The sequence below is a fragment of the Agelaius phoeniceus genome, chromosome 32, assembly GCF_051311805.1.
Source record: "Agelaius phoeniceus isolate bAgePho1 chromosome 32, bAgePho1.hap1, whole genome shotgun sequence".
NCBI lineage: Eukaryota > Metazoa > Chordata > Aves > Passeriformes > Icteridae > Agelaius > Agelaius phoeniceus.
In genome coordinates, this window is record NC_135296.1 from 182483 (window position 1) to 204482 (window position 22000).

The following is a 22000-nucleotide window of genomic DNA, read 5'->3' on the forward strand; positions in this document are numbered from 1 at the left end:
CCCGCTCCATCCCGCTCCATCCCCATCCATCCCCGGTCCCTCCCCGGTCCTTCCCCGGTCCCTCCCCGGTCCCTCCTCCGGTCCATCCCCGCTCTATCCCCAGTCTCCGCTCCATCCCCGACCCTCCCTGGTGCCTCCCCCGGTCCATTCCTCTCCCCGCTCCATCCCCGGTCCCTCCCCGATCCCTCCCGGCCCCTCCCCGTCTCTCCCTACTCCATCCCCATCCATTCCCGATCCCTCCCCATCCCTCCCACTCCCTCCCCGATCCCTCCCCGCTCCATCCCCATCCCTCCCCGTCCCTCTCATCCCTCCTCGGTCCCTCCCCATCCCTCCCTCTCCATCCCGGTCCCTCCCCATCCCTCCCCATCCCTTTCCATCCCTCTCCATCCCTTTCCATCCCTCCCCATCCCGGTCCCTCCCTCCCCATCCCGGTCCCTCCCCGGTCCCTCCCCGTCCCCCCCCGCCCCTCGGGGCTCCCTCCCCGTGCCCGTCCCGCGGATCCTCGCCGTGCCCGGTGCCAGAGCAGCGGGGGCGGCCATGGGCAAGGATTATTACCGCACGCTGGGGCTGTCCCGGGGGGCCTCGGCCGCCGACATCCGCCGCGCTTACCGGCGGCAGGCGCTGCGCTGCCACCCGGACAAGGACCGGTCCCCGGGGGCCGAGCAGCGCTTCAAGGAGGTGGCCGAGGCCTACGACGTGCTCAGCGACCCCAAGAAACGGGAGATCTTCGACAAGTACGGGGAGGAGGGTGAGCGGCGGCACCGGGGGGACGGCCCGGGGGCAGGGCAGGGGGTTGGGGGGCACGGGAGGGGTGAGGGGGTAGGTGGGGAGGGGGTCCGGGGGGCACGGGATGGGTAAAGGGGTAGGTGAGGAGGGGTCTGGGGGGCACAGGATGGGCAGAGAGGGCATGAGAGGGTCTGGGGTAGATGGGGAGGGAGCTCGGGGGCAGATGGGGAGGGGGTCTGGGGGGCACGGGAGGGGCAGTGAGGGGGTCAGGGGGTCCAGGGTTAGGTGGGGAAGGGGACTGGGACAGGTGGGGAGGGGGTCTGGGGGCACGGAAGGGGCAGAGAGGGGGTGAGAGGGTCCAGGGTTAGGTGGGGAGGGGTCTGGGGGGCACGGGAGGGGCAGGTGGGGGGTGAGGGTGGGGGGCTGAAGGGGAGATTGGGGGGAGAGTGAGGGGTGGGGGGCTTGGGGGTGACAGCAAGGAAGGTGAGGGGGTGAGAGGGTGGGGACAGGTGAGGGGGGCAGGTGACAGGGACAGGTGACAGGGCCAGATGAGGGGGACAGATGAGGGGACAGGGGGTGAGGACAGGTGACAGGACCAGGTGAGGGGGATGGGGCGTGAAGACAGGTGAGGGGGACAGGTGACAGGGACAGGTGAGGGGGACGGGTGACAGGGACAGGTGAGGGGGACACGGGGTGAAGACAGGTGAGGGGACAGGTGACACAGACAGGTGAGGGGACAGGTGACACGGACAGGTGAGGGGACGGGTGACACAGACAGGTGAGGGGACAGGTGACACGGACAGGTGAGGGGACAGGTGACACGGACAGGTGAGGGGGGCAGGGGACAGCGAGGACAGGCGCCAGTGCCAGGTGCCAGTGCCAGGATCGGCAGCTGGGGGCGGTGGGCACACACGGGAGGGTGGGCTCAGGGCTCGGGTGGCACCGAGAGGGGCACGCGGGGAGGGGGCTCCGGGCCGGGCGCCCCGCGTGGCCCGGCGGGGCCGGCAGTGCCCGGGGGGGGCCGGGAGGGCGCCGGGGCGGTGCCGGGGGGGACCCGCTGGAGCCGGCTGGGCCTGTTGGGGCCCGTCCGGGACCGTCAGCGGCGTCGGCGCCACGGGCAGAACCGGTTCCCCACGGTTCCCCACGCCCTGGCCCTGCCCCACGCCCCGGCCCTGCCCTGCCCTGCCCGCGGCTCTCCCCGCGGCCGGGGGCGGGGAGGGGCTGATGGGCGCCTTCCCCACCTTCCTCCCAACGCCCCAAAATCCGCCAGGGCTGAAAGGGGGAGCCCCCACGCCCGGGCCGGGGGGCTCCAACGGGCCCACCTTCACCTACACGTTCCGCGGCGACCCGCACGCCATGTTCGCCGAGTTCTTCGACGGGCGCAACCCCTTCGACACCTTCTTCGTGCAGCGCAACGGCGACGATGAGGACGGCGACGAGACCTTCAACACCTTCCACGTGGGGGGATTCGGCAGCGTCAGCTTCCCGCGGGGCCGGGGCGGCGAGGGCCGCAAGCAGGACCCGCCCGTGCTGCACGAGCTGCGCGTGTCGCTGGAGGAGATCTACAGCGGCTGCACCAAGAAGATGAAGATCTCCCACAAGCGCCTGGGCCCCGACGGGAAGACGGTGAGGAACGAGGACAAGATCCTGACCATCGAGGTGAAGAGGGGATGGAAGGAGGGCACCAAGATCACCTTCCCCAAGGAGGGCGACCAGACGCCCAACAACATCCCGGCCGACGTGGTGTTCGTGCTCAAGGACAAGCCGCACGACGTGTTCCGGCGCGACGGCTCCGACATCGTCTACCCGGCCAGGATCAGCCTGCGCGAGGTCAGCGCGGCCCCGGGGCACCGGGGACATCGGCGTGGGTGGGATTGGTGGGGACATTGGAGATGGGGTGGGCCTGGTGGGGACATCAAGGAGTGGGTGGGCTTGGTGGGACATCAGCACTGGGTGGGCTTGGTGACATCAAGGGGAGGGTGGTGGTGGGGACAGTAGAGATGGGTGACAGTGGGAACATTGAGGGTGGGTGGGATTGGTGGGGACGTTGGAGATGGGTGACAGTGGGGACATGGAGGGTGGGATTGGTGGGGACCTTGGAGATGGGTGACAGTGGGGACATTGGCGTGGGTGGGATTGGTGGGGATGTTGGAGATGGGTGACAGTGGGGACATCGGCATGGGTGGGATTGGTGGGGATGTTGGAGATGGGGTGCGCTTGGTAGGGACATCATGAGCGGTGGGTGGTGCTGGGTGGGAGTGGGGACATTGGAGATGGGGTGGGCCTGGTGGGGACATCAAGGGGTGGGCGGGCTTGGGGACATCAGGGTGGGTGGGCTTGGTGGGGACGTTGGAGATGGGGTGGGCCTGGTGGGGACATCAAGGAGTGGGTGGGCTTGGGGACATCAACAGGTCAGTGGGCTTGGTAGGGACCTTGGAGATGGGGTTGTCTTGGTGGGGACGTCAGGGAGCAGGTGGGTTTGGTGGGGACATCAGGGTGGGTGGGCCTGGTGGGGATGTTGGAGATGGGGTGGGTGACAGTGGGGACATCGGCATGGGTGGGTTTGGTGGGGACGTTGGAGATGGGGTGGTCCTGGGGACATCAGGGTGGGTGGGCCTGGTGGGGACGTTTGAGATGGGGTGCGCTTGGTAGGGACATCATGAGCGGTGGATGGTGCTGGGTGGGAGTGGGGACATTGGAGATGGGGTGGGCTTGGTGGGGACATCAAGGGGTGGGCGGGTTTGGTGGGGAGGTTGGAGATGGGTGACAGTGGGGACATCAGGGTGGGTGGGCTTGGTGGGGACGTTGGAGATGGGGTTGTCTTGGTGGGGACATCAGGGTGGGTGGGCCTGGTGGGACATCAGCACTGGGTGGTCTTGGTGGGGACGTTGGAGATGGGTGACAGTGGGGACATTGAGGGTGGTTGGCAGGGGGACATTGGACATGGGGTGCGCTTGGTGCGAACATCAGAGGCTGGTGTTGGTGGGAACGCTGGAGATGGGGTGGTCTTGGTGGGGACACTGGAGATGGGGTGGGCTTGGGGACAGTAGAGATGGGTGACAGTGGGGACATTGAGGGTGGGCTTGGTGGGGACATAAGGGCTGGGTGGGCTTAGGGGGAATGTCAGGGGTTGGTGTTGGTGGGAACGTTGGAGATGGGGTGGGCTTGGTGGGAACACCAGGGGGAGGGTGGGCTTGGTGGGGATGTTGGAGATGGGTGACAGTGGGGACATTGAGGGTGGGCTTGATGGGGACATCAAGAGATGGGGTGGTCTTGGTAGGGACATCAGGGCTGATGGGCTTGGTGGGGACATCAGGAGGTGGGTGGGCTTGGTGGGGACATCACGAGTGGTTGGGTGGTGCCGGGGTGGCAGTGGGGACATTGGAGATGGGGTGGTCTTGGTGGGGATGTCGGGCTGGTGTTGGTGGGGACATCAGGGCTGGGTGGGCTTGGGGGGACATTGGACATGGGGTGATCTTGGGGACATCAGGGCTGGGTGGGCTTGGGGGGACATTGGAGATGGGGTGATCTTGGGGACATCAGGGCTGGGTGATGGTGGGGACATTGGGGTTGGGTTGGTCTTGGTGGGGGCATCAAGGGTGGGTGGCAGTGGGGACATGGGGTGGTGGGTGGTGGTGGGGACGTCAGATGGGGACATCAGGACTGGGCTGGGTGGTGTTGGGGACGTCAGGGTTGGGGTGGTGGCAGTGGGGACATGGGTGGGCTTGGTGGGGATACCAGGGGGGACGTCACAGGTGGGACAGCTCGGGTGGGGGGACACAATGGGTGGCCAAGGGGTCACTCTGGGGTCATTCTGGGGTCACTGTGGGGGTCACTCAGCAGTCACTCTGGGGGTCAATCTGGGGTCACTCTGGGGTCATTCTGGGGTCACTCCGGGTGTCACTTTGGAGGTCACTCTGGGGGTCACTCTGGGGCCATGCCAGGGGTGCCCCTTGGCCCAGCGCTGACATGTCCACCCTGTCCCCTGTCGGTGACCTGTCCCCCGTGTCCCCTGTGTCCCTGACCTGTCCCCCATGTCCACCGTGTCCCTGACCTGTCCCCATGTCCCCCGTGTCCCCCGTGTCCCCTGTGTCCCTGACCTGTCCCCATGTCCCCCGTGTCCCTATGTGCCTGACCTGTCCCTGACGGGTCCCTTGTGTCCCTGTGTATTTGATCTGTCCCCACGTCCCCTGTGTCCCCCTGTCCCTGATGTGTCCCCCTGTCCCCTTCCCTGACCTGTCCCTATGTCCCTGACGTGTCCTTGACCTGTCCCCATGTCCCTAACATGTCCCGATGTCCCCATGTCCCTGGGGTGTCCCTGACATGTCCCCAGGCTCTGTGTGGCTGCACGGTGACCGTCCCCACCCTCAATGGCCGCTCCATCCCCATGGTGTTCCAGGACATGGAATGTCCCCTGTGTCCCCAATGTCCCTGACGTGTCCCTGACGTGTCCCCGTGTCCCCAGGCTCTGTGTGGCTGCACGGTGACCGTCCCCACGCTCGACGGCCGCTCCATCCCCATGGTGTTCCAGGACATGGAATGTCCCCCGTGTCCCTGACCTGTCCCCATGTCCCTGATGCGTCCCAATGTCCCTGTGTCCCTCTGTCCCTGACCTGTCCCCATGTCCCTCTGTCCCTGACATGTCCCTGACGTGTCCCTGACATGTCCCCAGGCTCTGTGTGGCTGCACAGTGACCGTCCCCACCCTGGATGGCCGCTCCATCCCCATGGTGTTCCAGGACATGGAATGTCCCCTGTGTCCCTGACGTGTCCCCATGTCCCTGACATGTCCCAATGTCCCTGACCTGTCCCCATGTCCCTGACGTGTCCCCGTGTCCCCATGTCCCCCCAGGCTCTGTGTGGCTGCACGGTGACCGTCCCCACGCTCGATGGCCGCTCCATCCCCATGGTGTTCCAGGACATGGAATGTCCCCTGTGTCCCCATGTCCCTGACCTGTCCCCGTGTCCCCCAGGCTCTGTGTGGCTGCACGGTGACCGTCCCCACGCTCGACGGCCGCTCCATCCCCATGGTGTTCCAGGACATGGAATGTCCCCATGTTCCTGACATGTCCCAATGTCCCCATGTCTCTCTGTCCCTGACCTGTCCCCATGTCCCCATGTCCCTGACGTGTCCCCGTGTCCCCCCAGGCTCTGTGTGGCTGCACGGTGACCGTCCCCACGCTCGATGGCCGCTCCATCCCCATGGTGTTCCAGGACATGGAATGTCCCCTGTGTCCCCATGTCCCTGACCTGTCCCCGTGTCCCCATGTCCCCCCAGGCTCTGTGTGGCTGCACGGTGACCGTCCCCACGCTCGATGGCCGCTCCATCCCCATGGTGTTCCAGGACGTGCTCAAGCCGGGGGTCAAGCGCCGCGTCCCCGGGGAGGGGCTGCCCCTGCCGCGCTCCCCGGAGCTGCGCGGGGACCTCGTCATTGAGTTCGAGGTCAAATTCCCGGACCGGATCCCGCCCGCCTCCAAACCCCTCCTGGAGCAGATCCTGCCCCCATAGGGACCCCCAAACCCCCCCGGGGGTGCAGACTCGGGGGGGACCCCCTGGAACAGCCCCTGGCGCTGGGGGGATCCCGCTGGGCTCCTCCTCCTCCTCCTCCTCCTCCTCGGGGGGTTTGGGGTGTCCCTGTCCCCGAGCTCAGGGCGGTTTTGGGGTCACCCCACTGTCCCGGGGGGTTTTGGGGTCACCCCGCTGTCCTGGGGGGTTTTGGGGTGTCCTTGTCCCCAGTCTCAGAGCTCCAAGGGGTTTTGGGGTCACCCCGCTGTCCCGGGGGTTTTGGGGTGTTCCTGTCCCCGAGCTCAGAGCTCTGAGGGGTTTTGGGGTCACCCCACTGTCCCGGGGGTTTTGGGGTGTCCTTGTCTCCAGTCTCAGAGCTCAGAGGGGTTTTGGGGCCACCCCGCTGTCTCAGGGGGTTTTGGGGTGTTCTTGTCCCCGAGCTCAGGGCGGTTTTGGGGTCACCCCACTGTCCCGGGGGGTTTTGGGGTCACCCCACCATCCCGGGGGTTTTGAGGTGTCCTTGTCCCCGAGCTCAGAGCTCAGAGGGGTTTTGGGGTGTCCTTGTCCCCAGTCTCAGAGCTCCAAGGGGTTTTGGGGTCACCCCACTGTCCCGGGGGGTTTTGGGGTGTCCTTGTCCCCAGTCTCAGAGCTCCAAGGGGTTTTGGGGTCACCCCGCTGTCCCGGGGGTTTTGGGGTGTTCCTGTCCCCGAGCTCAGGGGGTTTTGGGGTCACCCGCCTGTTCCCAGGGTTTTGGGGTCACCCCGCTGTCTCAGGGGGTTTTAGGGTGCTCTTGTCCCCAGTCTCAGAGCTCAGAGGGGTTTTGGGGTCACCCCGCTGTCCCGGGGGCTTTGGGGTGTCCCTGTCCCCGAGCTCAGGGCGGTTTTGGGGTCACCCCACCATCCCGGGGGTTTTGGGGTGTCCCTGTCCCCAGTCTCAGAGCTCAGAGGGGTTTTGGGGTCACCCCACTGTCCCGGGGGGTTTTGGGGTGTTCCTGTCCCCAAGCTCAGAGCTCAGGGGGGTTTTGGGGTGTTCCTGTCCCTGAGCTCAGAGCTCAGAGGGGTTTTGGGGTGTCCTTGTCCCCAGTCTCAGAGCTCCAAGGGGTTTTGGGGTCACCCCACTGTCCCGGGGGGTTTTGGGGTGTTCCTGTCCCCAAGCTCAGAGCTCAGGGGGGTTTTGGGGTGTTCCTGTCCCTGAGCTCAGAGCTCAGAGGGGTTTTGGGGTGTCCTTGTCCCCAGTCTCAGAGCTCCAAGGGGTTTTGGGGTCACTCCGCTGTCCCGGGGGTTTTGGGGTGTTCCTGTCCCCAGTCTCAGAGCTCTGAGGGGTTTTTTAGGGTGTTCTTGTCTCCAGTCTCAGAACTCAGAGGGGTTTTGGGGTCACCCCACCATCCCGGGGGGTTTTGGGGTCACCCCGCTGTCCCGGGGGTTTTGGGGTGTTCCTGTCCCCGAGCTCAGAGCTCTGAGGGGTTTTGGGGTGCTCTTGTCTCCAATCTCAGAGCTCAGAGGGGTTTTGGGGTCCTCCCGCTGTCTCAGGGGGTTTTGGGGTGTCCCTGTCCCCATTCTCAGGGGTTTTGGGGTGTCCCTGTCCCCAGTCTCGGAGCTCCAAGTGGTTTTGGGGTCACCCCGTTGTCTCAGGGGGTTTTGGGGTGTCCCTGTCCCCGATCTCAGGGAGGTTTTGGGTCACCCCCAAGGTGTCCTGGGGGGTTTTGGGGTGTCCCTGTCCCCCCCTCTCTGCTCTGGGTGTCCCTGTCCCCCAAATTCGGGGTGTCCAGGTCTCCAGGTGTCCTTGTCCCCCCCCCCCCATTTTGGGGGTCTCTGGGTGCCTCTTTCCCCCCCATTTTGGGGTCCCCAGGTGTCCTCGACCACCCCAATTTTGGGGGTCTCTGGGTGTCCTTGTCCCCCCCATTTTGGGGGTCTCTGGGTGTTCTTGTCCCTCCCATTTTGGGGGTCAAGGACACCTGAAGACCCCTCCCCATTTTTGGGGTCCTGGGGGTCTCCAGGTGTTCTTGACCCCTCCCCATTTTGGGGGTCCCCAGGTGTCCTTGTCCCCCAAATTTGGGGTCCCCAGGAGTCTTTCCCCCCGAGTTTTGGGGGTCTTGGGGTGTCCTTGACCCCTCCCCATTTTGGGGGTCTCTGGGTGCCTCTTTCCCCCTCATTTTGGGGGTCCCCAGGTCTCCTTGTCCCCCAATTTTGGGGTCTCCAGGTCTCCTTGTCCCCCCCAATTTAGGGGTCCCCACTTTCCCCCTCCCCCCCATTTTGGGGTTCTTTGGGTGTCTCTGGTCCCCCCCATTTTGGGAGTCTTGGGGTATCCTCGACCCCCCTCAATTTTGGGGTCCTGGGGGTCCCCAGGTGTCCTTGACCCCCCCCATTTTTGGGGGTCCCCGGGTCCTTCTCTCCCCAATTTCGGGGGTCTTCAGGTGTCCATGACCCCCCAATTTTGGGGTTCTCTGGGTGTCTCTGTGCCCCCATTTTGGGGGTCCCCGTGTGTCCTTCTCCCCCCAGTTTCGGGGGCCTTTGGGTGTCCTTGACCCCTCCTCATTTTGGGGGTCTTGGGGGGTCTCTGTGCCCCCCATTTTGGGGGTCCCCAGGTGTCCATGACCACCCCAATTTTGGGGGTCTCTGGGTGTTCTGTCCCTCCCATTTTGGGGGTCAAGAACACCTGAAGACCCCTCCCCATTTTGGGGGTCCCCAGGTATCTCTGTCCCCCATTTTGGGGGTTTCTGGTTGTCCTTGACCCCCAATTTTGGGCTCCCCGGGTGTCCTTAACCCCCCCCTCCCAATTTTGGGGGTCTTGGGGTGTCCTTGTCCCCCCCCCCATTTTGGGGTCCCCCCTGTCCTTGCCCCCCCTCCCCCCCCCAGGGCTGTATTTAGGGGAGGGGTCCCCACATCCCCTCCCCCCCTTTTTGGGGTCCCCCCCCCCTCATCCTTCATTGGGGGGGGGGGGCGGGGGGGCCGCGGGCGGCTCGGGGGGGGGGGGGGAGGGGAGGGGCGGGGCCCTCGCGGATTTTTGGGGTGAAACCGCCCGGAAAAGGGGCCGAGATTAAAAAACCCTAAAACCCAAGCGGGGTCTGCTTTATTTGGGGAGGGGGCGTCGGGGATTTGGGGTGGGGGAGGGGGCACGGAGGGGGGAGGGGCGCATTTGCCCCCTCCCCAAATCACACAGGGACCCCTCCCCACCCCAGGGTGTGCGGGACCCCAAATGGGGGCTGAAAACCCCCCAGAAATGGGCATGGGGAGACCCCTCCCCAAATGGGGTCTGGGACCCCCAGAAATGGGCATGGGGGAGACCCCTCCCCAAACGGGGTCTGGGACCCCTCCCCAAATGGGGGCTGGGACCCGAAATCGTGTTTGGGACCCCTCCTCAAATGGGGTTTGGGACCCCTCCCCAAATGGAGTTTGTGACCCCAAATGGGGTTTGGGACCCCTCCCCAAATGGGGGCTGAAAACCCCCCAGAAATGGGCATGGGGGGGACCCCTCCCCAAATGGGGTCTGGGACCCCTCCCCAAATGGGGTTTGGGACCCCAGGTGTGGCTTGGGACCCCAAATCGGTTATGGGACCCCTCCCCAAATCGGGTTTGGGAACCTTCCCTAATGGGGTCTGTGACCCCTCCCCAAATGGGGTTTGTGACCCCTCCCCAAATGGGGTTTGTGACCCCTCCCCAAATCGGATTTGGGACCCCTCCCCAAATTGGGTTTGGGACCCTAAATCGGGTTTGGGACCCCTCCCCAAATGGGGTTTTGGACCCTAAATCGGTTATGGGACCCCTCCCCAAATGGGGTCTGAACCCCCCTTTTGGGGTCTATTCCTGCCCCCTCCTCAAATGGGTGTGCCCAGGTGTCCCCAGGTGTCCCCAGGTGTGTCTGAGATGTCCCCAGGTGTCCCCAGGTGTCCCAGGTGTGCCCAGGAGGGGTCCAGGTGGCCTGGACATGGTGGCTGTCCCCGCTGTCCCCTCAGTGTCCCCCAATGTCCCCCACTGCCATCTCAATGTCCCCTCAATGTCCCCAATGTCCCCAGTGTCCCCCAGTGTCCCCTCAATATCCCCAATGTCCCCCAGTGTCCCCTCAATGTCCTCAGTGTCCCCTCAATGTCCTCAGTGTCCCCAGTGTCCCCCTGTGTCCCTTGTGCCACCCCAGTTGTCCCCCCGTGTCCCCAGTTGTCCTCCAGTGTCCCCAATGTCCCCACTTCTCCCCCAATGTCCCCAGTGCCACCCCCAGTGTCCCCTCCCCGTCCCTCGGGCCATCCCCAGCTCTCTCCCCGCTGTCCCCTCACTGTCCCCTGATGTCCCTCCCTGCCGCGCTGTCCCCACACTGTCCCCGCTGTCCCCTCATGTTCCCCACATCCCCCACTGTCCCTGATGTCCCCACGCTGTCCCCTTGTGTCCCCTGTTGTCCCCCACTGTCCCCGCTGTCTCCTCCTGTCCCCCACTGTCCCCTGATGTCCCTGCTGTCCCCACATCCCCTGCTGTTCCCTCCTGTCCCTGTGTCCCCCACTGTCCCCCACTGTCCCAGCTGTCCCCTGGTGTCCCTCATGTCCCCTGTCCCTCCTTGATGTCCCCACTGTCCCTGCTGTCCCTTCATGTCCCCCACATCCCCCACTGTCCCTGATGTCCCTGTGTCCCCCACTGTCCCAGCTGTCCTCTTTTGTCCCTCACTGTCCCCTTCTGTCCCCCACTGTCCCCGCTGTCCCCCCGCTGTCCCCTGGTGTCCCTCATGTCCCCTGTCCCTCCCTGATGTCCCCTGCTGTCCCCCACTGTCCCCGCTGTCCCCTCGTGTCCCTTGTATCTCCTCCTGTCCCCTGATGTCCCTGCTGTCCCCACATCCCCTGCTGTCCCTCACTGTCCCCCGCTGTCCCCTCCTGTCCCTGTGTCCCCCTCTGTCCCCGCTGTCCCCTCGTGTTCCCCACATCCCCCACTGTCCCCGCTGTCCCCACTGTCCCCGCTGTCCCCACTGTCCTCACTGTCCCCGCGCTGTCCCCCGCTGTCCCCGCTGTCCCCTCCTGTCCCTTGTGTCCCCTCCTGTGCCCTTCTGTGCCCCCGCTGTCCCCGCTGTCCCCACTGTCCCCACTGTCCCCCGCTGTCCCCTGATGTCCCTTGTGTCTCCTCCTATCCCCCACTGTCCCCCACTGTCCCCTCACTGTCCCCTCACTGTCCCCTCACTGTCCCCTCTGTCCCCGCTGTCCCCGCTGTCCCCGCGCTGTCCCCGCGGTGTCGCAAGCCCCGCGCTGGCCCCGCGCCCGCTCCTTCCCCGAAATGAGGAGCGGCCGCCCCTCCCCCACCGCGCCCCGCCCCTCCCCCACCCCAACCGCTGCCACCTCCCCCACCCCCCCCCACCCCCCCCTTTGTCACCGGGGTCCCCAAGGTGTCACCCCCAGACCCACAACGGCGGCCGCAGGTGACAGAAAGTGACCAAAGGTGGCCGCAGGTGGCCGGGGGTGACCAAAGTGTCCGGGAGTGGCCGCAGGTGGCCGCAGGTGGCCGGGAGTGGCCGGAGCCACCCCCACTCCCCCTTTGTCACCAGGGTCCCCAAGGTGTCACCCCCAGACCCACAACAGGCGGCCGAAAGTGACCAAAAGTGGTCGCAGGTGACCAAAGGTGTCCGGAGGTGGCCGGGGGTGACCAAAAGTGACCAAAAGTGGTCGGGGGTGACCAAAGGTGGCCAAAAGTGACCAGAGGTGGCCGGGGGTGGCCGGGGGTGACAGACAATGACCAAAGGTGGCCGGAGGTGGCCGGAGCCCCCCTCCCCCACCCCCCCCACCCCCACCCTGACCCCTCCCATGGGTGGGGGCGGGGCTCGGGTTACCCAATAACCCCCCCGGGGCCGCCCCCATAAAGGGACAAGGGACCCCCCCCCCCTCCGTGTCGCCGTCCCCGTCCCTGTCCCTGTCCCTGTCCCTGTCGCTGTCGCTGTCGCCGTCCCTGTCGCCGTCCCCGTCCCTGTCGCTGTCGCTGTCGCTGTCCCTGTCGCTGTCGCTGTCGCCGTCGCTGTCGCCGTCGCTGTCGCCGTCGCTGTCGCCGCCCCCCTCCCTGCGGCCATGGGGGCTCCGGCGCTGCCCCCTCCTCACCCTCCTCATCCTCGTCCTCTCCTCTTCCTCCTCCTCGGATTCCTGGCGCTGCTCGGGACCCCCGCCCGCGCTCAGCTGTGAGACACTGGGGACCCCCACCCATGGGACCCCCACCCATGGGACCCCCACCCATGGGACCCTCATTGGGAACCCCACCCATGGGACCCCCACCCCACCCAAACCCACCCATGGGACCCTCACCCAACCCCAACCATGGGACCCCCATCCCAAACCCACCCATGGGATCCCCACCCCAACCCCATCCCCACCCATGGGAGCCTCATTGGGACCCCCACCCCACCCCCACCCATGGGACCCCCCACCCCAAACCCCATCCCCACCCATGGGAGCCTCATTGGGACCCCCACCCCAACCCCAACCATGGGACCCTCACCCCAAACCAAACCCGCCCATGGGACCCCCTCACCCCATTGTCCATGGGACCCCCCAAACCATGGGACCCCCAACCCCACCCATGGGACCCTCATGGGACCCCCACCCCAACCCACCCCTATCCATGGGACCCACACCCATGGGACCCCCACCCACCCATCCGTGAGACCACCAAACAATGGGACCCCCCTGGAATCCCCTTTTTGGGACCCCCCCCACCCATGGGTGCTGTGGGGACAGATTTTGGGGTTTCTGGGTGCTCTGAGGTTTATGGGGTCCCCAAGTTGATATCAGGACAGATGTTGGTGTTTCTGAGGTGCCTGAGGTGTTTCGGGGCAGATTTTGGGTGTTTCGGGGCAGGTTTTGGGGGTTTTGGGGCGGATTTTGGGCGTTTCGGGGCAGATTTTGGGTGTTTCAGGGCAGATTTTGGGGTTTCGGGGCAGATTTTGGGGTTTTTGGGGCAGATTTTGGTGTTTCTGAGGTCCCCTAGGTGTTTTGGGGCAGATTTTGGGGGTTTCGGGGCAGATTTTGGGGGTTTTTGGGGCAGATTTTGGTGTTTCTGCGGTTCCCAAGGTGTTTCGGGGCAGATTTTGGGAGTTTCTGGGGCAGATTTTGGGTGTTTCGGGGCAGATTTTGGTGGTTTTGGGGCAGATTTTGGGTGTTTTTGGGGCGGATTTTGGGGTTTCGGGGCAGGTCCCTGTGCCCCGTGCCCCCCCAGCCCCGGCCAGCCCCGGCTGTCCCCAGGGTGACCATGGTGACCCCGGCCGTGCTGCGGCTGGAGACGGACGAGCGGCTGCTCCTGGAGGCCCCCGGGGTGACCGCGGCCACCCAGGCCCTGCTGCTGGTCCAGGACTTCCCCCAGAAGCGCCAGGTCCTGTTCCGGAGCCACGTGGAGCTGAGCCCGGAGCAGGGCATGATGGCCACGGCCACCATCAAGGTACGGTCACTGTCACCATGTCCTGGCCACGGCCACCATGCCCTGGTCACTGTCACCATCCCCTGGTCACTGTCACCGTGTCCTGGCCACGGCCACCATCAAGGTACGGGGTCACCTCCCTCTGGTCACTGTCACCATGCCCTGGTCAGTGCCACCATCAAGGTACGGTCACTGTCACCATCAGGGTACAGTCACTGTCACCGTGCCCTGGTCACTGTCACCATGTCCTGGTCAGTGCCACCATGTCCTGGTCACTGTCACCATGCCCTGGCCACGGCCACCATCAAGGTACGGGGCCACCTCCCTCTGGTCACTGTCACCATGTCCTGGTCACTGTCACCACCCCCTGGCCACGGCCACCATCAAGGTACGGTCACTGTCACCATGTCCTGGCCACGGCCACCATGCCCTGGTCACTGTCACCATTCCCCTCTGGTCACTGTCACCACCCCTGGCCATGGCCACCATCAAGGTACGGTCACTGTCACCATCATGGTACGGTCACTGTCACCGTGTCCTGGTCACTGTCACCATGTCCTGGTCACTGTCACCATGCCCTGGTCAGTGCCACCATCCCCCCCTGGTCACTGTCACCATCATGGTACGGTCACTGTCACCGTGTCCTGGTCAGTGCCACCATGCCCTGGTCAGTGTCACCATGCCCTGGTCAGTGCCACCACCACCCCCTGGCCATGGCCACCATCAAGGTACGGTCACTGTCACCATGCCCTGGTCACTGTCACCATGCCCTGGTCAGTGCCACCATGTCCTGGCCATGGCCACCATCAAGGTACGGGGTCACCTCCCCACCCTGGTCACTGTTACCATGCCCTGGTCAGTGCCACCATCAAGGTACGGTCACTGTCACCATGCCCTGGTCGGTGCCACCACCCCCTGGTCACTGTCACCATGCCCTGGTCACTGTCACCATCCCCCCCTGGTCACTGTCACCATGCCCTGGCCACGGCCACCATCAAGGTACGGTCACTGTCACCACCCCCTGGTCAGTGCCACCATGTCCTGGCCACGGCCACCATCAAGGTACGGGGTCACCTCCCTCTGGTCACTGTCACCGTGTCCTGGTCACTGTCACCGTGCCCTGGTCAGTGTCACCATCCCCCCCTGGCCACGGCCACCATCAAGGTACGGTCAGTGCCACCGCCCCCTGGTCACTGTCACCATGCCCTGGTCAGTGCCACCATGTCCTGGTCACTGTCACCATCCCCTGGTTAGTGCCACCATGCCCTGATCAGTGCCACCATGCCCTGATCAGCGCCACCACCCCCTGGTCACTGTCACCATGCCCTGGTCAGTGTCACCATCCCCTGGTCAGTGCCGCCATCCCCTGGTCAGTGTCACCATCCCCTGGTCAGTGCCGCCATCCCCTGGTCAGTGCCACCATCAAGGTACGGGGTCACCTCCCCTTTCTGGTCAGTGTCACCACCCCCTTCTGGTCACTGTCACCTCCTCCCCTTTCTGGTCAGTGTCACCACCCCCCGGTCACTGTCCCCTTCTGGTAACTGCCACCACCCCTTTCTGGTCACTGTCACCTCCCCTGGTCACTGCCATCCCCCTGGGCAGTGCCACCACCCCGGTCAGTGCCACCCCCCTGGTGACCAGCACGGGTCACTGTCCCCTCTCTGGTCAGTGTCACCCCCTGGTGGCCAGCACGGGTCACTGTCCCCTCTCTGGTCAGTGCCACCCCCTGGTGACCAGCACCGGTCACTGTCCCTGCGGTCACTGCCCAGGATGGGAAACGGGAACTGACCCTGAGTGGGGGTGGGGAATGGCCGGGGGAGGGGACAGTGGTCACTGGTGGGGACAGAGGGATGGTCACTGCTGGGGACAGTGGGATGGTCACTGCTGGGGACAGAGGGATGGTCACTGCTGGGGACAGTGGTCAGTGCTGGGGACAGTGGGCACTGCTGGGGACAGTGGGGTGGTCTCCTCCAGGTGACCCTACAGATGTCCCCAATGTCGCCAATGTCCCAAATGTCCCCAGTGTCCTCATTGTCTCCTGTCCCCGTGGATGTCCCCAGTGCCCCCTGTCCCCAATATCCCCAATGTCCCCACTGTCCCCAATGTCCCCCCTGTCCCCACTGTCCCCCCTGTCCCCAGTGTCCCCATATCCCCAGTGTCCCAATGTCCCCCCATCCCCCCTGTCCCCATGTCCCCAGTGTCCCCATGTCCCCACTGTCCCCACTGTCCCCAGTGTCCCCATGTCCCCAATGTCCCCCCTGTCCCCAATGTCCCCAGTGTCCCCAAGTCCCCACTGTCCCCAGTGTCTCCCTTGTCCCCAGTGTCCCCAGTGTCCCCCCTGTCCCCACTGTCCCCATATCCCCATGTCCCCAGTGTCCCCACTGTCCCCATATCCCCATGTCCCCCCTGTCCCAATGTCCCCACTGTCCCCAATATCCCCACTGTTCCCCCTGTCCCACTGTCCCCCCGGTCCCCAGTGTCCCCATGTCCCCACTGTCCCCAATGTCCCCATATCCCCATGTCCCCTGTCCCCTGTCCCCAGGTGCCAGCCAAGGCGCTGCCGCAGGCGCCAGGGAAGCCGTTTGTGGCGGTGACAGCGCGGGTGGGCGCGGTGACACTGGAGAAGGTGCTGCTGGTGTCCCTGCAGAGCGGCCACATCTTCGTGCAGACCGACAAACCCATCTACACCCCGGGCAGCACCGGTGAGGGACACCTGGGGACACCTGGGGACAGCTGGGGACACTGCGGGGACAGCTGGGGACACCTGGGGACACCTGGGGACACTGCGGGGACAGCTGGGGACAGTGCGGGGACAGCTGGGGATACCTGGGGACAGTGCGGGGACATTGGAGAGGATGGGGACACTGAAGGGATTGGGACACCCCCAGCAGCACCAGTGAGGGGGACACCCTGGGCACACCCTGGGGACACCCTGGGGACACTCAGGGACGGGTGGGGACATTGGAGGGGATGGGGACACCAAGGAGATGGGGACACTGTGGGGACATTGAGGAGATGGGGACACCAAAGGGATGGGGACACCCTGGGCAGCACTGGTGAAGGGACACCCTGAGGACACCCTGGGGACACTGCGGGGACAGCTGGGGACACCCTGGGGACAGCTGGGGACATTGGAGGGGATGGGGACACCAAAGGGATTGGGACACTGTGGGGACACTTCACGTTGTCACCTCACCTTGTCCCCTGTGTCCCCTCATGTTGTCATTTCACCTTGTCCCCTGTGTCTCCTCACATTGTCCCTCAGGTCCCCCTCTGCTCCCCTTGTCCCCTGTGTCCCCTCTCAGTCCCCAGTGTCCCCTCCCAGTGCTGGCTGTCCCCACTTGTCCCCTGTGTTCCCTCATGTTGTCCCCTCACTTTTTCCCTTGTCTGCCCACCCTGTCCTTGTCCCCTCACCTTGTCCCCCTTGTCCCCCCTCACTTTGTCCCCTTCCAGTCCCCAGTGTCCCCTCCCAGTGCTGGCTGTCCCCACGTGTCCCCTGTGTCCCCTGACCTTGTCCCCTGTGTCCCCTCCCAGTGCTCTGCCGCCTCTTCACCGTGAACCACCTCATGCAGCCGGTGGCCAAGACGGTCACCGTGGAGATCAAGGTGGGTGACACAGAGGTGACATGGGTGTGACACGGGTGGGTGACACGGGTGTGACACAGGTGGGTGACACGGGTGGGTGACATGGATGTGACACGGGTGGGTGACACAGGTGTGACACGGGTGTGACACGGGTGGGTGACACGGGTGGGTGACACGGGTGGGTGGCACGGGTGGGTGACACAGGGGTGACACGGGTGTGACACGGGTGGGTGACACAGGTGGGTGACATGGGTGGGTGACATGGATGTGACACGGGTGGGTGACACAGGGGTGACACGGGTGGGTGACACAGGTGGGTGACACAGAGGTGACACAGAGGTGACACGGGTGTGACACGGTGCCACCCGCGTGTTCCCTCAGACGCCCGACAACGTCATCATCAAACAAGTCCTGGTGTCGTCCCCGACCAAAAACGGGATCCTGTCCCTCACCCACAACCTGCCCGAGGTCATCAGGTGGGTGTCACCGTCCCCCGCGGTGGCCTGGGGACACCCCTGGCACTGTCACCTCCCTGTCACCTCCCTGTCACCTCCCTGTCACCTCCCCCAGCTTGGGCATGTGGACGATTTCGGCCAAATTCGAGGATTCTCCGGATCAGGATTTCAGCACCAAATTCGAGGTCAAGGAATACGGTGGGTGAGGGGTGAGGGTGGCCTTGGGGACATCGGGGGCTGTCCCCAGGGGGTGGCGGTGTCACCGTGTCACCGATGTCACCGATGTCACCCCGCAGTGCTGCCCAGCTTCGAGGTGTCCGTGGTTCCTGAGAAGAAATTTCTCTACATCGACCGCCAGCAGGACTTCAAGGTGTCCATCCACGCCAGGTGACACCAAAATGTCCCTTTTTGGGGACAACAGTGTCCCCTCGGGGGTCACAGCTGTGTGGGGGGACAGGGGACAGCTGGGCTTGGCGGGTGGCCCTGGGGGTGGCACGATGGGGACACGGCGTGGCTTGGGGACATCAGTGGTGGTGGCAGGGATGGGGTGACAGAGATGGGGTGGCAGCATGGGGACATGGGGACACAGTGACACAGTGACACAGTGACAGGGTGGCACGGTGACACGGTGGCTGTCCCCAGGTACCTGTATGGGAGGAAAGTGGACGGGATGGCCTTTGTCCTGTTTGGGGTCATGGTGGACGATGAGAGGAAGAGCATCCCCCAGTCCCTGCGGCGCGTCCCGGTGAGCCTGGCACTGCCACTGTCCCTGTCCCCAACGCTGCCACTGTCCCTGTCCCCAGCCCTGTCCCGGTGAGCCTGGCACTGCCACTGTCCCTGTCCCCAGCGATGTCCCCAATGCTGGCACTGCCACTGTCCCTGTCCCCAGCCCTGTCCCGGTGAGCCTGGCACTGCCACTGTCCCTGTCCCCAACGCTGCCACTGTCCCTGTCCCCAGTGATGTCCCCAATGCTGGCACTGCCACTGTCCCTGTCCCCAGCCCTGTCCTAACCCTGTCCCCATGTCCCCATGTCCCCAACCCTGTCCCCAGGTTCAGGACAGTGACACCGAGGCCATGCTGGCCCCCTGCTGTCCCTAACCCTGTCCCCAATGTGTCCCCAGGTGCAGGATGGTGACGCTGATGTCCTGCTGTCCCTAACTCTGTCCCCAATGTGTCCCCAATGTGTCCCCAGGTGCAGGACGGTGACGCTGACGTCCTGCTGTCCCTAACCCTGTCCCCAATGTGTCCCCAATGTGTCCCCAGGTGCAGGATGGTGACGCTGACGTCCTGCTGTCCCTAACCCTGTCCCCAATGTGTCCCCAGGTGCAGGACGGTGACGCTGACGTCCTGCTGTCCATGGCTCAGCTGCGCGAGCGCTTCCCCAAGCCCCAGGAGCTGGTGGGACACTCCCTCTATGTCACTGTCACCGTCATCACCGAGTCGGGTCTGTGCGGGGACACGGGGGGACACGAGGGGACATGGGGAGACAGGGACAGCAGGGGGACATGGGGGGCAGGGACAGCAATGGGACACGGGGGGACATGGGGGGACATGAGGGGACATGGGGGGACAGGAGGGGACATGGGGAGACAGGGACATCAGGGGGACCCAGGGGATAGGGACAGCCGGGGGACACAGGGGACAGGGACAACGAGGGGACAGGGACAGTTGGGGGACATGGGGGGACATGGAGGACACGGGGGGACAGGGACAGCAGGAGGACATGGGGAGACATGGGGGGACAGGGACAGAGAGGATGGGGGACACCTGGTGACATGGCCACCATGGTGTCCCCACAGGCAGTGACATGGAGGGTGGCAGGGGGACAGTGAGGGGACAGGGACAGTGAGGATGGGGGGACACCTGGGACAGGGCCCGGAGGTGACACGGCCACCGCGGTGTCCCCACAGGAGGGTGGCGGGGGGACATGGGGGGACAGGGACAGTGAGGATGGGGGACACCTGGGGTGGGGACAGGGCCCGGAGGTGACACGGCCGCCGCGGTGTCCCCACAGGCAGTGACATGGAGGGTGGCAGGGGGACAGTGAGGGGACAGGGACAGAGAGGATGGGGGACACCTGGGGTGGGGACAGGGCCCGGAGGTGACACGGCCGCCGCGGTGTCCCCACAGGCAGTGACATGGTGGAGGCCCAGCTCGGTGACATCAAGATCGTGACGTCCCCCTACAGCATCCACTTCACCCGCACCCCCAAGTACTTCAAGCCGGGGATGCCCTTTGACCTCATGGTTGGTGACATCTTGGGGACAGCGGTGGCCCAGGGTGGTGGCACGGGGACCCTCGGGGTGTCCTGGGGCGGGGACAGGGCACAGCTGGGGCTGGAGGAGGAGTCGGTGCCTGGGTGATGTCCCCGTGTCACCTGAGAGGGGCTGGGGACCGTGAGCTGTCCCCGTGTCCCTGGGGTGGCACTTGCTGGTGCCAGTGTCCCTTTGCGGTGCCACCACCCCTTCCCGGTGTCCCTTCCCGGTGCCACCACCCCTTCCCGGTGTCACCACCCCTTCCCAGTGTCATTGTCCCCAGTGCCACCACCCCTTCCCAGTGTCACCACCCCTTCCCAGTATCATTGTCCCTTCCCAGTGTCCCCTCCCAGTGCCACCATCCCTTCCCGGTGTCACCACCCCTTCCCAGTGTCCCTTCCCTCACTCCCACGTCCCCCCATCCCTCAGTGTCCCCTCCAGGTTTATGTCACCAGTCCTGGTGTCCCCTCCATGTTTATGTCACCATCCCTCAGTGTCCCCTCCAGGTTTATGTCACCAATCCCGGTGTCCCCTCCAGGTTTATGTCACCACCCCCAGTGTCCCCTCCAGGTTTATGTCACCATCCCTCAGTGTCCCCTCCATGTTTATGTCACCATCCCTCAGTGTCCCCTCCAGGTTTATGTCACCAATCCCGGTGTCCCCTCCAGGTTTATGTCACCAACCCTGCTGTCCCCTCCAGGTTTATGTCACCATCCCTCAGTGTCCCCTCCAGGTTTATGTCACCAATCCCAGTGTCCCCTCCAGGTTTATGTCACCAACCCTGATGGGTCCCCAGCGCCGCGTGTCACCGTCGAGGCCGATGGCTTCCAGGGCCAGGTGTCCACGCGGGGCGATGGCACGGCCAGGCTGGTCCTCAACATGCCGGCCACCAGGGACAGCGTCCCCATCACCGTGAGTGGGGACACCGCTGTCACCTCACCAGGGTGGCCCAGGGCTGGGGAGGTGACCGGGCCTTGGGGTGGCTGAGGTGGTGATGACCATGGCTCAGGACAGCAGGACTGGACATTCGGGATGGTCAGTGCACTGTGGTGGTCAAGATGTCCAGAGACCTCCATAGTGGCCAAAATCTCCATAGTGGCCAAAATCTCCATGATAACCAACACACTTCCATGATGGCCAAGACCTCTATGGAACCTCCATGGTGGCCAAGGCCTCCATGATGGCCAAGCCCTTTGTGGTGGCCAAGCCCTCTATGGTGGCCAAACCCTCCATGATGGTTCCTCTATGGAACCTCTCTGGGGGCAAGTCCTCTATGATGGCCAAGCCCTCCGTGATGGCCAAGGCCTCTATGGTAGACAAGACCTTTATGGAGCTCCTATGGTGGCCATGCCCTCCATGACTGCCAAGCCCTCCATGATGGCCAAGACCTCTGTGGTGGCTACAACCTCAATGGAACCTCAATGGTGGCCAAATCCTCCATGATGGCCAAGGCCTTTATGGAATCTCTATGGTGGCCAAGCCCTCCATGATGGCCAAGCTCTCCATGATGGCCAAGGCCTTTATGGAGCCCCTATGGTGGCCAAGCCCCCCCATGATGGTTCCTCTATGGAACCTCCATGATGGCCAAGACCTCTATGGAACCTCTGTGGTGGCCAAACCCTCTATGATGGCCAAACCCTCCATGATGGCCAAGGCCTTTATGGAACCTCTATGGTGGCCAAGCTCTCCATGATGGTTCCTCTATGGAACCTCTGTGGTGGCCAAGACCTCTATGGAGCCTCTCTGGTGGCCAAGGCCTCTATGGAACCTCTGTGGTGGCCAAGGCCTCTATGGAACCTCTCTGGTGACCAAGCTCTCCATGATGGTTCCTCTGTGGAACCTCCATGATGGCCAAGCTCTCCATGATGGTTCCTCTATGGAACCTCTCTGGTGGCCAAGGCCTCTATGGAGCCTCTGTGATGGCCAAGGCCTCTATGGAACCTCTCTGGTGGCCAAGCTCTCCATGATGGTTCCTCTATGGAGCCTCTCTGGCGGCCAAGGCCTCCATGATGGCCAAGCTCTCCATGATGGTTCCTCTATGGAGCCTCTCTGGTGGCCAAGGCCTCCATGGAGCCTCTCTGGTGGCCAAGGCCTCCCCGCTGCCCCCA

At 64.6% G+C, this 22000-nt stretch overlaps 2 protein-coding genes across 6 annotated transcripts in view; both read left to right on the forward strand.

The window, feature by feature from the left end:
- The first annotated feature begins 6 nt into the window (after positions 1-6).
- Positions 7-6950, forward strand: DNAJB1 (DnaJ heat shock protein family (Hsp40) member B1). 5 transcript variants are annotated; one of them, XM_077192381.1, is made up of 3 exons: positions 7-734; positions 1997-2556; positions 6004-6950. In XM_077192381.1, exons 2-3 carry the CDS (start codon positions 2083-2085, stop codon positions 6232-6234), a joined length of 705 nt encoding a protein of 234 aa, XP_077048496.1. In that variant the 5' UTR covers positions 7-734; positions 1997-2082; the 3' UTR covers positions 6235-6950. The 5 variants fall into 5 exon arrangements, with proteins under 5 accessions (XP_077048496.1, XP_054509468.1, XP_077048495.1 ...); XM_054653493.2 differs by having other exon boundaries at positions 390-748; positions 6004-6947; XM_077192380.1 differs by lacking the exon at positions 6004-6950 and adding an exon at positions 5578-5993 and having other exon boundaries at positions 390-748.
- Positions 6951-12146: 5196 nt separating this feature from the next.
- The window catches only part of LOC129133823 (venom factor-like), a 33772-nt gene continuing 23918 nt past the window's right edge, over positions 12147-22000 (forward strand). The window contains exons 1-11 of the mRNA XM_077192342.1: positions 12147-12366; positions 13427-13619; positions 16141-16300; positions 17133-17203; positions 17564-17658; positions 17753-17835; positions 17934-18024; positions 18280-18382; positions 18961-19081; positions 19768-19883; positions 20658-20804. Of these exons, the coding sequence (XP_077048457.1) occupies positions 12260-12366; positions 13427-13619; positions 16141-16300; positions 17133-17203; positions 17564-17658; positions 17753-17835; positions 17934-18024; positions 18280-18382; positions 18961-19081; positions 19768-19883; positions 20658-20804 (1287 nt within the window). The 5' untranslated portion in view covers positions 12147-12259. The remainder of the gene's footprint in view (positions 12367-13426; positions 13620-16140; positions 16301-17132; positions 17204-17563; positions 17659-17752; positions 17836-17933; positions 18025-18279; positions 18383-18960; positions 19082-19767; positions 19884-20657; positions 20805-22000) is intronic.

What these genes read in the sequence shown, in the direction of transcription:
- DNAJB1 (XM_054653493.2), top strand. Translation starts at nt 538, where the DNA reads ATGGGCAAGGATTATTACCGCACGCTGGGGCTGTCCCGGGGGGCCTCG. An exon ending in CGACAAGTACGGGGAGGAGG is followed by an intron (nt 749 to 1,996) that starts GTGAGCGGCGGC and finishes AAAATCCGCCAG; the next exon opens with GGCTGAAAGGGGGAGCCCCC. An exon ending in CCAGGATCAGCCTGCGCGAG is followed by an intron (nt 2,557 to 6,003) that starts GTCAGCGCGGCC and finishes ATGTCCCCCCAG; the next exon opens with GCTCTGTGTGGCTGCACGGT.